The sequence below is a fragment of the Arabidopsis lyrata genome, assembly GCF_000004255.2.
Source record: "Arabidopsis lyrata subsp. lyrata unplaced genomic scaffold ARALYscaffold_5, whole genome shotgun sequence".
Taxonomy (NCBI): Eukaryota; Viridiplantae; Streptophyta; class Magnoliopsida; order Brassicales; family Brassicaceae; genus Arabidopsis; species Arabidopsis lyrata.
This window is the reverse complement of record NW_003302551.1, coordinates 10016853-10029460: the sequence shown is the minus strand read 5'-3', so window position 1 is coordinate 10029460 and position 12608 is coordinate 10016853. Positions and strand designations below refer to the sequence as shown.

At 38.0% G+C, this 12608-nt stretch overlaps 2 protein-coding genes across 3 annotated transcripts; one reads left to right on the top strand and one right to left on the bottom strand.

The window, feature by feature from the left end:
- Nucleotides 1-277: 277 nt before the first annotated feature.
- On the top strand, nt 278-6887 carry LOC9311670 (phosphoinositide phosphatase SAC3). The gene is made up of 16 exons (XM_021024627.1): nt 278-871; nt 1006-1207; nt 1291-1456; nt 1644-1866; nt 2009-2085; nt 2331-2518; nt 2610-2707; nt 2803-2936; nt 3043-3174; nt 3455-3803; nt 4063-4184; nt 4261-4371; nt 4921-5109; nt 5430-5606; nt 5921-6035; nt 6516-6887. The coding sequence occupies exons 1-16, from the start codon at nt 764-766 to the stop codon at nt 6603-6605; spliced, it is 2481 nt and encodes an 826-aa protein (XP_020880286.1). The 5' UTR covers nt 278-763; the 3' UTR covers nt 6606-6887.
- A 124-nt stretch (nt 6888-7011) lies between these two features.
- LOC9313338 (kinesin-like protein KIN-7B) lies at nt 7012-12368 on the bottom strand. 2 transcript variants are annotated; one of them, XM_021024626.1, is made up of 15 exons: nt 12145-12368; nt 11588-11823; nt 11403-11492; nt 11219-11319; nt 11020-11133; nt 10850-10931; nt 10623-10690; nt 10396-10455; nt 10205-10329; nt 9798-9996; nt 9218-9355; nt 9056-9142; nt 8080-8973; nt 7644-7951; nt 7012-7556 (listed from the first exon to the last, which is right to left on the bottom strand). In XM_021024626.1, exons 2-15 carry the CDS (start codon nt 11817-11819, stop codon nt 7226-7228), a joined length of 2829 nt encoding a protein of 942 aa, XP_020880285.1. In that variant the 5' UTR covers nt 11820-11823; nt 12145-12368; the 3' UTR covers nt 7012-7225. The 2 variants fall into 2 exon arrangements, with proteins under 2 accessions (XP_020880285.1, XP_002875601.1); XM_002875555.2 differs by having other exon boundaries at nt 11588-11819.
- Between the last annotated feature and the right edge of the window lie 240 nt (nt 12369-12608).

The following is a 12608-nucleotide window of genomic DNA, read 5'->3' as shown; positions in this document are numbered from 1 at the left end:
CTTCTCGCTTTCTCTTATTTCTCGTTTATGTAATGTTCAAGCGGACTGCTTAGCCCGTTCTTCTAGACTTTTATTTTTTGAAGTTACTTTTGTAAACTCTACTCCTCCTAATTGGACAACCAATCAAGAAATTATTTATTAATTATGTGTGGTTCACAAAAAAAAAAAAAAAAAGTGCAGCTCTTCCATTGGTGTCCATACAGCTGTAACTTAAGCTCGCTTCGATCACGAGAAATATTCAAAAAAAAAAAAACAATTATCAATATACTCCAGTAATTAATTAATTAAACAAAATCAGAAATTGTGGTTTTCATCAGCGACACCTTCTTCTCGATCCAATCCCTTGGCCAATTTTCTCGAGAGAATCCATTTTCTCTCTTCATCTTCTTCTTCTTCGTCATATAAAGCTTCTCTTGGTCATTCTCTGTATCATCTATCTCTTCGCCGACGTAAACTGCTGATTTTGTGAATTCGAAGCTTCGTTTTGATCATTTGTTTACACTTCCAGAGTGATGACGATTCTGTGATCTGTTTCCATGATCGCTCTTCTCTAGCTCTCTATTTCGATCTTCGACATTTTTCTGGAGAATTTCTCGATTTTTTCTGCAAGTTCGAGAGGAAGAATCTGTGTTGTTGTGGCTTATTTATTTGGTTATTGCTATTTTTGTTCATGGAGGTTTGATTCCGGAAATTTGATCTGGTGAATGCTCCGGCGATAAATTTCCCTGAGCCAGCGGCTCGGGGGAGATCTGTAAATTCAGCTATGTCTTCATCGCCATTAACGGACGATGGTGGTTTAAGCTCCTCTGGAACAACACATTCTCTTTACGCTTCTTCTATGCAGGAATTCAAACTCTTCGAAACTCAATCGGTAAATTACAACTTCCACTTTCAATAATTGGAATCAGCTATTCTAGTTTTGCCTGAGATTTGATATATGTTAAGTTACTATAAGTCTATGGTGTGTCTCTCTAAGGGCTCTTATGATGATGATACTATTTGCAGAACTTTTACATGATTGGTTGGGATCGAAGTGGAGTTTATAGAGTACTAAAGATTGATCGTCTTGATCCGTCTGAGCTTAACATTAGTCAAGATTCGACTCATTACACAAAGAAAGAATGCTATGAGTTGCTCAAACGGATACATGAAGGAAATAAGGCTACGGGTGGGCTGAAACTTGTCACTCTTTGTTATGGTATCATTGGTATGTGTTTGTCTCATTTTTTTTAATCCTTTTGTGTTCACTTTGAGCTTGTTCTCATATTTTTAACTACTATGTGCTCTCAGGCTTTGTTAAATTCTTGGGACCCTATTACATGCTGCTTATAACTGAAAGAAGACAAATAGGTGAAATCTTTGGTCATAGTGTCTATGCTGTATCAAAGAGCGAGATTGTTGCGTTGCAGAATTCTACTCTACAGTGCAACATTGCCAATATAAGAGATGAAAACAGGTTTTTGAGATTTCCTGTGCTATATTTATTGTTTTCTTCATTTCTGGAAAATTACTCTTCTTCTCTCTTTTCCTCGAAAAAGAAAGTACAGTTCTTTAGACGTTCCATGCTTTCCACGTTTTAATGAGCTCAAGTCATCTAACCCTTTCTTTTTCTTATGTGGTGTTTTCAATTTGTTGAGGAACAGATACAAAAGGCTCCTCTGTATGGTGGACCTTACGAAAGACTTCTTTTTCAGCTATTCTTACAATATAATGAGAAGCTACCAGAAGAATGTATGCAATTACGAGACCGGACATGTTCTCTATGAGAAAATGTTTGTCTGGAATGAGTTCTTGACTCGGGGAATCCGACATCATCTTCGGAATACCCTGTGGACTGTAGCATTGGTTTATGGTTTCTTTAAGCAGGTGAGAATTGTATGTTTTCTGGCAGCTCACTGCTAGAAGAAAAGTCCTGTAAGAAGCTCTCTATTTCACCCATACAGCTATACTAGAAGCTTAAATCTCCAACACCTGGATACTCAAGAACTATGCCTCATTTTGCATGTAGGCCTCTCTTTCTGAATCTGGGCGGGATTTTAAGATCACCCTTATTGCTAGGCGTTCCCGTCATAATGCTGGAACCAGGTAAAAAAAATTATTTCACTCCCTAGTCAGGCAATTTAGGCTCTGTGGTAAGCATGCAATTGACACTTGAAGGTGTGCCTCCAGAGACTAAATGTTATTTTTTTATATAAAACTGCATAATTAGTCATATCTGGATATCTCACCAGATTATTGAACAATACCCAACAATAGTAGATGTAAATTATACATCTCATTTGAGATATAACCATTTTTTCATAGATATCCTAAATTTCTATTCACATTAGGTACTTGAAGCGAGGAGTAAACAGATATGGCAATGTTGCCAATGACGTTGAGACTGAGCAGATAGTGTCCGAAGATGTTCCTGAAGACCACCCTATGCAAATAAGTTCTGTTGTGCAGAATCGTGGCTCAATCCCACTTTTCTGGTCACAAGAGACCTCACGACTGAATCTAAAGCCGGATATAGTCTGTAAGTTTTGTGGCACTAAAATTTCTGCACTGCTCCCCCTCTGTCTCTCCTTTCTCTTTCTCCCCTGTTTGACTACTATTATCAAATGTAGTGTCAAAGAAAGAACCAGACTATGAGGCGACTAGACTTCACTTTGATAACCTTGTAGAACGATATGGAAACCCCATCATCATTCTGAATTTGATCAAGGTGAGTTTCCTAATCCACCTAGTATCTGTTTTGCTGTTATCATTTTATCTTATTCATCAACACCTCATCGCTCCTTTGGTTTTCACAATCAATAGACAAAAGAAAAGAGGCCTAGAGAGTCAATCCTCCGAGAAGAGTTTGTTAACGCAATTGATTTCATAAACAAAGATTTACCTGAGGAAAATCGTCTGCGATTCCTCCACTGGGACCTGCACAAACATTTTCAGAGGTATCTGTCGTATATACCCATGTGTTTTAGCTGCTAGAATCATGTGAAAGTCTTTTAATACATTTCTAGATGAAAACCAGTTTTCTGTTTTCTATCCTTCTTCCAGAAAAACAACAAATGTCTTGGCACTCCTTGGCAAAGTAGCTGCCTGTGCATTGATGCTAACAGATTTGTTTTACTATCAAGTAACACCAGCCATGAAGATTGAGGGTTACATGAGCTTGTCGTCCTCTTCTGAGTAAGTCATGTAGCTTAGAATTCTTCCATCACTTCTTTATCATATCAATTTTTTATCCAACTTATATTCTGTGGTGTCTGCTCAATTTCCTGTTCTTCAAAAAGATGAACCTTTTTTCATGTAAATTACTGTATTTTCTTGTTAGTGGTGATATCTCGGCTATCTTCATTGATTATCATTTAAAATGAGTAATAGCATTGACGGCAGATTGGTAGAGATGATGTAATAAAAATAGATTTTAGAAATATTTCGTAAACAGTTAATGTTTTATAAATTGCAGTGCTGACACTGGGGATATATCTCCACACACTAGTTCTGATGATGATGATAGCCTTGAGAAGAAATCCAGTAGGAGTAAGAATATTGCTTATGAAAAATGTGATGTCAAGCCACCCAGGCTTCAGAGTGGCGTTCTTAGGACGAATTGCATTGATTGCCTTGACCGTACAAATGTAGCACAATATGCATATGGCTGGGCTGCTCTTGGGCAGCAGCTACATGTATTAGGGATTAGAGATGTTCCAGCCATAGAACTTGATGATCCCTTGGCTATTTCGTTAATGGGGTTGTATGAGAGAATGGGTGACACACTAGCTCATCAGTATGGTGGATCCGCAGCCCACAACAAGGTAAGGTTAATTTATTTAAATCTGAAATTCACAGAGGCATCGATATGGTTTGTCTTGTTCATAGAATCTTGTAATAAATCTCCTGCTAGAAACAATTAGTGATATGTTCTTAATTATGTAATTTGCGTATTTTCTATACACAATGATAAAATCATCTTGAATTCTTGGTTAGGCAATGTCAAGGGTCAAACAAATGTCTTAAGTGAACATTTTGAACATTATAATAACGTTGATTCCTAGAATTTCTGGTGGGCAATAGGTTTTCAGCGAGAGAAGAGGCCAGTGGAGAGCAGCAACTCAGTCACAGGAGTTCTTGAGAACTCTGCAACGATATTATAATAACGCATATATGGATGCAGATAAACAAGACGCCATTAATATGTAAGGTGCTTCCTATCTCTTTCTATATATATTCATGTTAAAAACGTTTTCAGGTTAGTAACTTTTCTATATGCAGATTTCTTGGCACGTTCCAGCCTGAACAGGGAATGCCAGCAATCTGGGAGTTACGATCAAATTCTCTCTCTAATGGACGAAATGGAGAGATGAGCATAGCAAAAGATGAAAGGTACTGACGATGCAAACTTGAATCCAGTGTTAGCTATTTATAAATTTTATCCTTAATTAAGGTTTGAAGTGTTCTAATTTCTCTTTTAGACACTCTTCAGTGATTAAAGGAGTTCTATGGTATCTAATATTTTGTAGACCTAGTTGGGGTGTCTGCTTCAGGAGATTTTAGACGGATATGATCAACATCCTTTGATATTAGAATGTCATTCTATAATGTACTTCCATTTTCATGCTAAGTTAAGTAACTTCTGTGGCCTAGTTTTACCATGATTTTTTTTAATTCATGGGATGACCAAGGAATTTGGACGAATGGAGTTTTCTTAGTTGAGAAAATGGAGTCATGAGAAAAAGAGGATTGGTTTGGTCACTGCATCAAGTTGTATGTTATTCTAGAAATTTAGCTGCTGATAGATATGACTTAGAGCATTATCGGTTTCTTTTTTTTGTTGTTGTTGTTGTTTATGACTTCTTCCTGATATCTCTTGAAATGAGAAACCTTGATTACCATGTTTTGTCAGATTCTTAGCTCCTAGTATAATGCTTTCAGGTTTCTTGTGAAAAGGTGCTTATCAGATGGGGACTTTCTCCACGAAAGTTGCATTCCACTGCCAGCCATGAGTAGCAATGATGAAAGCATGCCACAAAAAGGTTTTTCCACACCATTACAGCATGTGAGCCATATTCTTTCAGAGTCATCATCTGATATACCAGTTTCTAATGATGTAGCATTATCAAGGTTTGTTTCTATCGCCCTTTACATCTCTTTCTGATTGGATTTAAGATTATATATTGTTTCAACTGTTCGGAATTGTCCCAGTTATGGTAGTTGAACCTATTTGGATAGGCATGCAGTAATTTCTTTTAAGTGTCCATGTCATGTTTAATGATCTTGCTGGGGAAAGATCTATTGATTATATCATTTCTATCAATAGGAGGGAGCTCATATAGTCTTAGGTTGCTGTCTTCATGGAATCAAGGAATGAACCTTAACACACTTAATTATTAAGTGAGTCGTAGTAGGTTAAACTGACTTTTCCAGCCATAATATCTATGTAGGTGTACTCCTTCAATGCCTCGGAAACAGCTCTTCGGAGATGTGCAAAAGGTTCATCGTTTTGGTAGCGATCAAGTTTACTTTGGCGGGGAGGAAGACATGTCTAGTGTCTCCAATTTTGTTGATATTGAGTGGCTTTTATCATCAGAAAATCCATGCGAGAATGCTCTATTTGACAGGTAACAATATCATGTTTTAAAGAGCACAGATAATCAGAAGTGTTAAATATTACTAAAGCTTGTAACACAGAAGGTTGAAATTGTTAGCCAGTAGAAAAAAATCAGTCAACAATCTACAAACCAACTGGTTAAAACCCAAATTGAAAGACCATGACAAAAATTGATTAGGCTCATTGATTACTACACTCGTTAATTTGGTGATAAGGTAAAAGCCGATGATAAGTTGTGGTTTGTCCAAATGTATAATACCAAGATCCACTTTACTCTTATATGTCAAATATGGTTGTCGTGATAAATCATGTTCCTTTTGGCAGGTCGTCGGCGCTTACAAGAAATTTGACAGCGAAGACGTCTTCAACAGAGAATAGCGTCAATGGAGTAGGACAATCAGCACCAACTACAAGTGAAAGTGGGTCAAGCAGCAGTAAGGTCAGTGGCCTCCCAATTCAACTTAACGTTTCTCCATTATTAGTTTCGCAAACAATGAATTTGGTAGGTTTTCTTTCATCTTAGACTAATTAGTTCTCCCATTTGAGTTCTTACTTACAAAGTTCATTAAGAGCCATGGCCAAACACCTTTTTTTTTGTTGGTTTAATCATTAAATCAAAAGGATTTTAAGGGACGTAGTTGGTATGCTATAAGATGAGTTAAACGGACATATCCATGATCTAACTGACAGACAAGTTACAAGTAGAGGATTGTCTTTTACTCCTTTTTTTTGCTTGACATGATGAAACTAATATGAAATGAAATGCCTCTTGAGTCTAGTCAATCCGTAGAAGCTAAAAGAATTGTCATGTGTGAGTGATCTCTCGGGTGTTAGTTTCACAACCCGCACTTTGATTGTTTATTCTTTTGGAAGATTAGAGATTGTTTTTGCTTATGTGAGAAATTGTATTTGTGGATAGGGAAAGGAACTGATGGGAACAAAGATTCGGGATGACTTTCCAGATAGCTTCAAAGAATGGGTAGCATACGGTGAAGCACTCTGCCACTGAGTCCAAAAATCTTAGGAACACGGAATGGTACAAAAGAGTAGTATAATACTGAATAGCTGGAACATTTGTATTGCATAAAATTTCATCTTTCTTTTGAAACCTTTTTATCCCCCTAATTTGTTTTGAAGCCGTTTGTAAATAGTGTAATGTTTATATAAAGCTTGTACAATTCTTGTTAGAATTATTTGTAGGTAATCCCTTCTTTTAGCGCTTTCTTGGTCTGCTGTACTCGCGTGAAAGACAAACACCTGCGGTTATATATTGCGTTTTGTGTTTTCTGAAGTAGTCGTCGTCATGAGTGACTAACTTGATTTGGTTACACAATTTTGAAATGGGTCTAAGTGTGTTAATCACTGTTGCGATTTTATATACGGAAAATGCAAAAATTTCTGTTGCTATGCCGATATCTGAAGTGGCCCGTTATATCGAGTAATATAGAAACATTAACATTTCCCAACAGACATTAGATGGATCATCTTGTTACGATTTTGAAAAGAGAGTTTCACAGGTCGTGTGATATAATCACCCTCTCTATTCAGCATCAAAAGACTTTGAAGTTAAACGATTTACAAAAAGAGAATAGTGGCGTGTTGGATTATCTCAGGTACAACAACTAGAGCCTAGAGATGCAACAAGTTTGATATGAAGTTCCAACCCATCATCCATGTCTTCTTATCTGAAGGAGACGCAAAGTTGAGCTCAAACATTTCTTTTCTTATGTTCTCTCCCGAGTCACAGAATCCGACAAGCTTAGCCACGATCTCTGCGCTCTCTCTCACGTGCTGCATGTTGTGAGGATCTGTCCAGAGTTTGTTGATGAACTGTTGCCTCCTCTGTTTTCCCACCGGCGGGACATCCCATTTCAGATACAGCATCTCTCTTTCCTCCGCTCCTAGCTTTGTGTTTACCCGTTTCGCCAAATACTCCCTCTCCTGCTTCAAAGCTCTAATACTGCAGCACACCAAAGACATATGCTTGTGAAAAATGTTGGCTCATAGAATCAAGAGAAGGAAGGAAAAAGGAAAGCTCTTGTAATACCTTGATGCTACGTAGCTTGCTGGTTCATCACCAAGCAATGCAGGACTCGCATTCCCAAGCTCGGCCAAGTGCTGTTCGAGCCATGTCAGCCTGCGGAGCTCAACTTCCATGTAGATTTGATCAGCTGGGTCTCCTTTGAATAACATGTAGAATTGTGTCCTGTGAATGATTGAAATGTGGCACAGATGCCATAACATTATGATTTGCTTTCTCTGCTCTTCAAAACACAAGGGCCAATCCATCTGAGATTCATCGGTTGCATCGGACTCTGAAGCAGCACCTGTCTCGTTTGCCTCCAGTTCTAACACCTAACATGGACAAACTTTTAAGTTACTGATTCCTGGATCTGAAAGCACTGGACAAATTTGCCTTCCAAAGGCGAATATGAACAAATTAACATGAATAAGCACAAGGTAAGGTACAAGTTAAAACTGACCTGGCAAACAAGAAGCTGCTTCTGGTATTGAAGCTTCGCCACACGTTCTTTCAATCCAGTAACATAAGCTTTGATGTTACGTATATTTTCTTCGGCAGCATTCTTAAACATGCGCTTCATTCTCTTAACATCAACTGAGTTTGCTTGTCGTGATACAGGCGTTCCTTCCCTTGACGGTGTTCGACTGCGGTTATCATCCCTCTTTGGTGGAGTAGCTCCAAAAGAAACAGGGGCTGAATTAGTAGACACAACATTGCTCTCAGGAGCCTTATTTTCAGTCCCAGAAGACGAAAGAGGTGAACATGGTGCCCGGATCATATGCTGTATGTTAGGACTATTACTTAAGCCGAAGGGAAGAACTCTCTTCTTTTTCACCTGGGTCCTGAAATCTGGAGTCTGTTGTTCATCTGTCTGAAAAGACGAGACAAGCATGTCAATAGTGTTCTGAACACACTCAAGCTTCTTCTCCAAAGCTGCAATTTCTTGAGAATTCAACCGGGTTATTTCTTCCTTCAAGTTAGCTTTATCACCAACTACAATTTCCTCGGTTAAAAGGTTGCTCTTCTGCATGTCTCGGATTTCTGACAGCATTTTCGCAACTTTTTCTGCAGCTTGTTGATCACCCAGTTTATGGGATGTCACTTCTTTATGAATTAGCTCCAGTGCTTGGTTTGCTTCCTCACCCAACTTCTTTTGATGTTTTTCAAGCAAACGAATTTCTTGGACTAAGGCTGTTGGATCCGCTGAAGTTAAAGACTGCCTCACATTATCCTTTCTCCTACCACGAGTTGTTCTGCGGCTTGACGGAACAGATTTGCTTGGAATGGACTCCTCCTCAGTTTGGTAGGAGAGACACCTTGCCACTTGAGAAAAAGGTTCACACTCACTTGACCCCTGAAACCAATTATATAGGTACGTCTGCATCAGGTTGAAGTTATCCCAGAAAATGTAGTATCTCATATTAGCGCGCACATACCTTCAGCTCCTTTGCTTTTCTTTCTAGATCAAGCTCAGATTGTGCAATGTCTCTCTGACGCTTTAGCTCTTTCATTTCGGATTCCATCTACCATAAGTTTAACATGAATGAATAATTGCTTTTGTTAATAAAACTTTAAGTTCTTATTTCTTAAAGTCATACCTGTTGGATTTTCATCTCTTTCTCAATTAACAGAGACTTTAAGCAGGTAGATGAACTGGACTCCGGGCTTCTTAACTCTGACTCGAGTTTGGCTACTTTTTGCTGCAGATGTTTCAGCAACTTTTTCTCTGAGACAACCTACAACAGAAAATCAGCTAAAATCACATTCCTAAAATGAATACCAGCAGAAGGGTACATTTTCAATCAAGAACAAGCAAAACCATTTTGTTTTTCATCAAACACAAAGAAGTTCGAAGCGAAAGGAGTAATGTTAGTGGGAGAGCAACAAAAGAAGGCTTAAAATAGATCTCACTACATCTTTACAGGTAACCAAATCGATGCATTTTGTATCTTAATTCATGGCAAGAGTAGAATAGCTATGCAGTCAGATTAGCAATCAAAGAATGCTCAGTTTCTAGAATTCTTTCATTCTAATCCTGGATAAATTGCATATGCTCTCTATAAGATGATTGCTACTCACAAACGAAACCAAATTTGCAATGAAAGGCCAAAGAAAAGCTATAGGTTGCCAAACGCAAAGCTCTATATAATCATCCTGACATCTAACTAAGTGACGTACCATGTTCACTTTAGCGCAGTTGGTGACTTCCTTCGCACTCATGGCAAAAGAGAGTGTCTTTTTGGTCTGTTCAACGTGGCTGAGTGCTGGGCTAATCGTACATATAATTGCTGTTCTAGCATTCCCGCCAAGTGAATTTTGCAAAATCCTTGTCAGCTTTGAGTCTCTATATGGCACGTGATCACTTTTTCTTCCAGAACTACAACCAAAATAACAGAAATAATACAGACCCTTCAGTTTTCCATTTCCAATCTATGCTGGCACTTGAAAGCAATGTTGGCAGTAGAAATGTTAATTTTTTGCTAATTTCTTAAAATGCCCTCCCGGTTAAAATGTTCATCAAGCTAAAAGGTAATTTAGACATGCCCAAAGACAATCATGGTGTTCAAAACATTGTGCTTTCTGACCTCAGTTTTCTGATTACTGTAGTAAGTGTCAATAAACTACGGTTAATATGGCTCCCTTCCTTCAATCTTAGGCCATCTGCGTTTGTTTGACAAGCACGTTCGCTTCCAGCAAGATCAACAAGATTCTGCACCAATTAAAATATCTTCAATACCAAGTGAAACTTCAACCCAAAGATAATAAAATGACGTACCAGAGTTGCCATGAAAGACTGCACACAGCCAGCTATTTCCCTGAGACTGCTCTGGATGGTCTGAGTATCAAAAGCAGAGAACATGAGAATTTATGGAAAGTGGTTACTTTTTTACTGCTTATAGGTAGCAAATAACTATGCACAACTATCTTCTCCATGTTTAAAAAATTAAAGAAGATTGAGTATTAATTAAATCATGCAGCATATCACATGAGCATGGATCATACCAGCCGAATAATCTGATGCGATCTTGAACTTTTGTCGTTCAAAGCAGTTTCACCTACTTGCCTTTGATCTGTAAAAGCAAATGGAAAATAACATAACAAATGTGAGACAATGTGTCATATTTCAAATATGTCATCTACATAGTTTTGAGGCTTTGCTAAACATATCTACCTAGAATACTATCATCATCAAATGCATAAAAAGATAGGAAGGTGATAGGAAGAATTACCTTCACAAATGCTAATTAAATGCTGTAAGTGTTGCCTGCTTTCTACCACTTCCTCCACCAGATTTTCCACAATGGTTCCTTTCTGCAATAAAACCAACATTCTCAAACTGGCCGAGATTATTGTATGTCTCTTTGAGCACTTGACTTAGTGTTTCCAGCCCTTTACATACCTCTGGATCATCTAACAGTCGAAGGGGCCCAGTATCACAATTTAAAAGGTCAACCACAGTCTCGTTATAGATCTCCAAAGCAGATACTTTCAAGACGAAGCTCCTTTCTTGAGTCTGCATAGAATTCAATAGATCCATGAGCATAGAAAAAGAACATATCACAAAACCAAGACCAAAACGCTTCAATTTGGTCACTTACTTTTCTTATATGCTCGTATATATCTTTAACAACACTTTCAGTAACTCCCCTCATTGTAAACGTCTTACCACTGCTGGTCTGACCATAAGCAAAAATAGTTGCTGCAATAGATAGAGATAAGAATTCACATATCCACATATAACATATCCTTAGATGATGGGATTTTAGCTATCTGTGTAATCACCATTGGTTCCTGCTAATGCAGATAGTGCGACGTCCCTAGAACCACCTTCATAAACCTCTTGAGTTGCACAAGTTGGCTCAAAAACTTTATCTATAAGTAGTACAAAAAGAAGACAAAACTTCAATGAGCTAAATAACAAAAATGAAAAGAAGAGAAGACAAATAAGCAATGACTAATCAAAATACCAAATGAAAATTTGGTTGCAGCCCTCTCAGGATTGGGATTCTTAAAGACGATGGTCTGATCATCGGGACATTCCCATGCAATGAGATCATATTTGGCATGTTCCCTCCAGTTTAATGGTCTCATCCGAACAGTGACAAGAATCTTCTCCTCTGTAACTTTGGAACCACCTGGAGTATAAGGATTATTGACCCTATCTACCTTACTTAACGGTGTTCTCGGAGGTCCCATCATCTTTCTTCAACACACAACATTGAAACCAAATTTAGAAACTTATTAGGTCTAAATGCTACAAAACTACTCTAAATCTATAGATTACACGATTACACACAGTTACGTCTCAATCTAATTACCCTAATCACCCTAATCAAAGATTTTCTTTGAGAATCAGTAATCGTAAGTGTTAGATTATTCAGAAATCAAGAGAACCTACAAACAAAAACCATGTATGGAAACTAGAACAACGAATACATGAGAATCCAACATAATAGCCACCTGAAATCAAAATCCAGAATAGGAAAGAAGAAAGAAATTAGAAACATCAAAGAAGATCGCTTACAGAGACGAAGGGATTTAACAGAGGGAGAATGAAACGCCGCGGTGGTGGTCGGCGACGGACGGAAGATTCGTCGGAGAAAATCAAATCGGCGAGAAGAATTGGAAGTTGGTGGAATTGAATAGGGTTTTGGCTTTCGCAGAGAAAAATCGAGAGCAGAGATGTGTAACGGAAACTATTTTCTTGCTACTTTCTCCTTCTTTGTCTTCTTCTTTTGCTTTCTTTTTAAAATCTTTTTTTTTTTTAATTCCCGTTCTCTGCGCATACCTGAAATTTTTTGAACTTTGAACGGTCGATGATCGATGGTTCTAAACGTGCCACGTGTACGACTGTCATTCCACATCGAAGACCGTACTAACCTAAACCGATGTTATGTACAAACATTTTTTTAAGAAACATGGCACAAAGTAAAAGCTTGTAAACGAAGCGGATATCCGATTTTTTTAAAATATTTGTATCTGTATCTG